This window comes from Vombatus ursinus, unplaced genomic scaffold (genome assembly GCF_900497805.2).
Source record: "Vombatus ursinus unplaced genomic scaffold, bare-nosed wombat genome assembly UNPS02014825.1, whole genome shotgun sequence".
NCBI lineage: Eukaryota > Metazoa > Chordata > Mammalia > Diprotodontia > Vombatidae > Vombatus > Vombatus ursinus.
Window position 1 is genome coordinate 5,623,678 of NW_020954603.1, and position 905 is coordinate 5,624,582.

The following is a 905-nucleotide window of genomic DNA, read 5'->3' on the forward strand; positions in this document are numbered from 1 at the left end:
GAAGGGGTGCAGGGGGCTCCAGCATGGTGGGGGGATGGGGCAGGGGGAGGGCAGGCAGTCTGACCCCTTCCGAGCCCTTCAGCCGCCGAGGCAGAGGCGACGAAGAGCAGCAGGCAGCAGCAGCAGCCCAGGGCGAGGTGCGCGGGGCCGGCGCCCAGGAGCGCTAGCGGGGGGCCCATGGCTGGGGCTGGGGGCGCGGGCCGCCTCCTCTTCAACCCCTCCTCGCCGTCTACCCGCTTCTCCACCGCGAAGGAAGTGAAGTCGGACGGATGTGGGCGGTGCCCGCGGTCTGGGCTCTTAAAGGAGCAGAAAGCCGCGTCCGGGGCGGGGCCTGGGCGGGGGCGGGGCCTGGGCGGGGGCGGGACCTGGGCCGGGGGCGGGGCCTGGTCCAGGCGCTTGGCACGTGCAGTCAGGCCCCGGGAGGCCTCTGTCCCTCTAGGTCCCCCTTTACTCCTGATACCACGGGTTCTTTGTTGTTTCCTCTGGCGCTTACTGAGCGCCCAGAGTGCGCGTGCCAAAAGAAATATGAGACAACCCCTGCCCTCTAAGAGTTTACATTCCACCGTGCCTCGTCTTTGTAGCCTGTAGCGGAGGAGATGCTGCTGGAAGGCACCCGGGGTGGTGGGGCCATGGGGGGAGAGTATATCTATCAATCAATAAACACTTATTAAGCACTTACCCATAGGGCATAGAATAAGGCCTGGAGTCAGAAGACTTATCTTCCTGAGTTCAAATGTGACCTCAGGAACTTCCTAGCTGTGTGACCCTGAGCCAGTCACTTCACCCTGTTTGCCTCAGTTTCCTTGTGTGTAAAATGAGCTGGAGAAAGAAATGGCAAACCGACTCAAAAAACCAGGGAAGGCGCCTACAATTTGCCAGGCACTGTGCTACGCAATAGGGATACA

At 62.0% G+C, this 905-nt stretch overlaps 1 protein-coding gene across 1 annotated transcript in view; it reads right to left on the reverse strand.

Annotated features, from left to right (window-relative positions):
- Positions 1-194, reverse strand: part of TXNDC12 (thioredoxin domain containing 12) — a 20,118-nt gene extending 19,924 nt beyond the window's left edge. Inside the window, exon 1 of the mRNA XM_027838186.1 lies at positions 65-194. Coding sequence (XP_027693987.1) covers positions 65-179 — 115 coding nt within the window. The 5' untranslated portion in view covers positions 180-194. The remainder of the gene's footprint in view (positions 1-64) is intronic.
- Between the last annotated feature and the right edge of the window lie 711 nt (positions 195-905).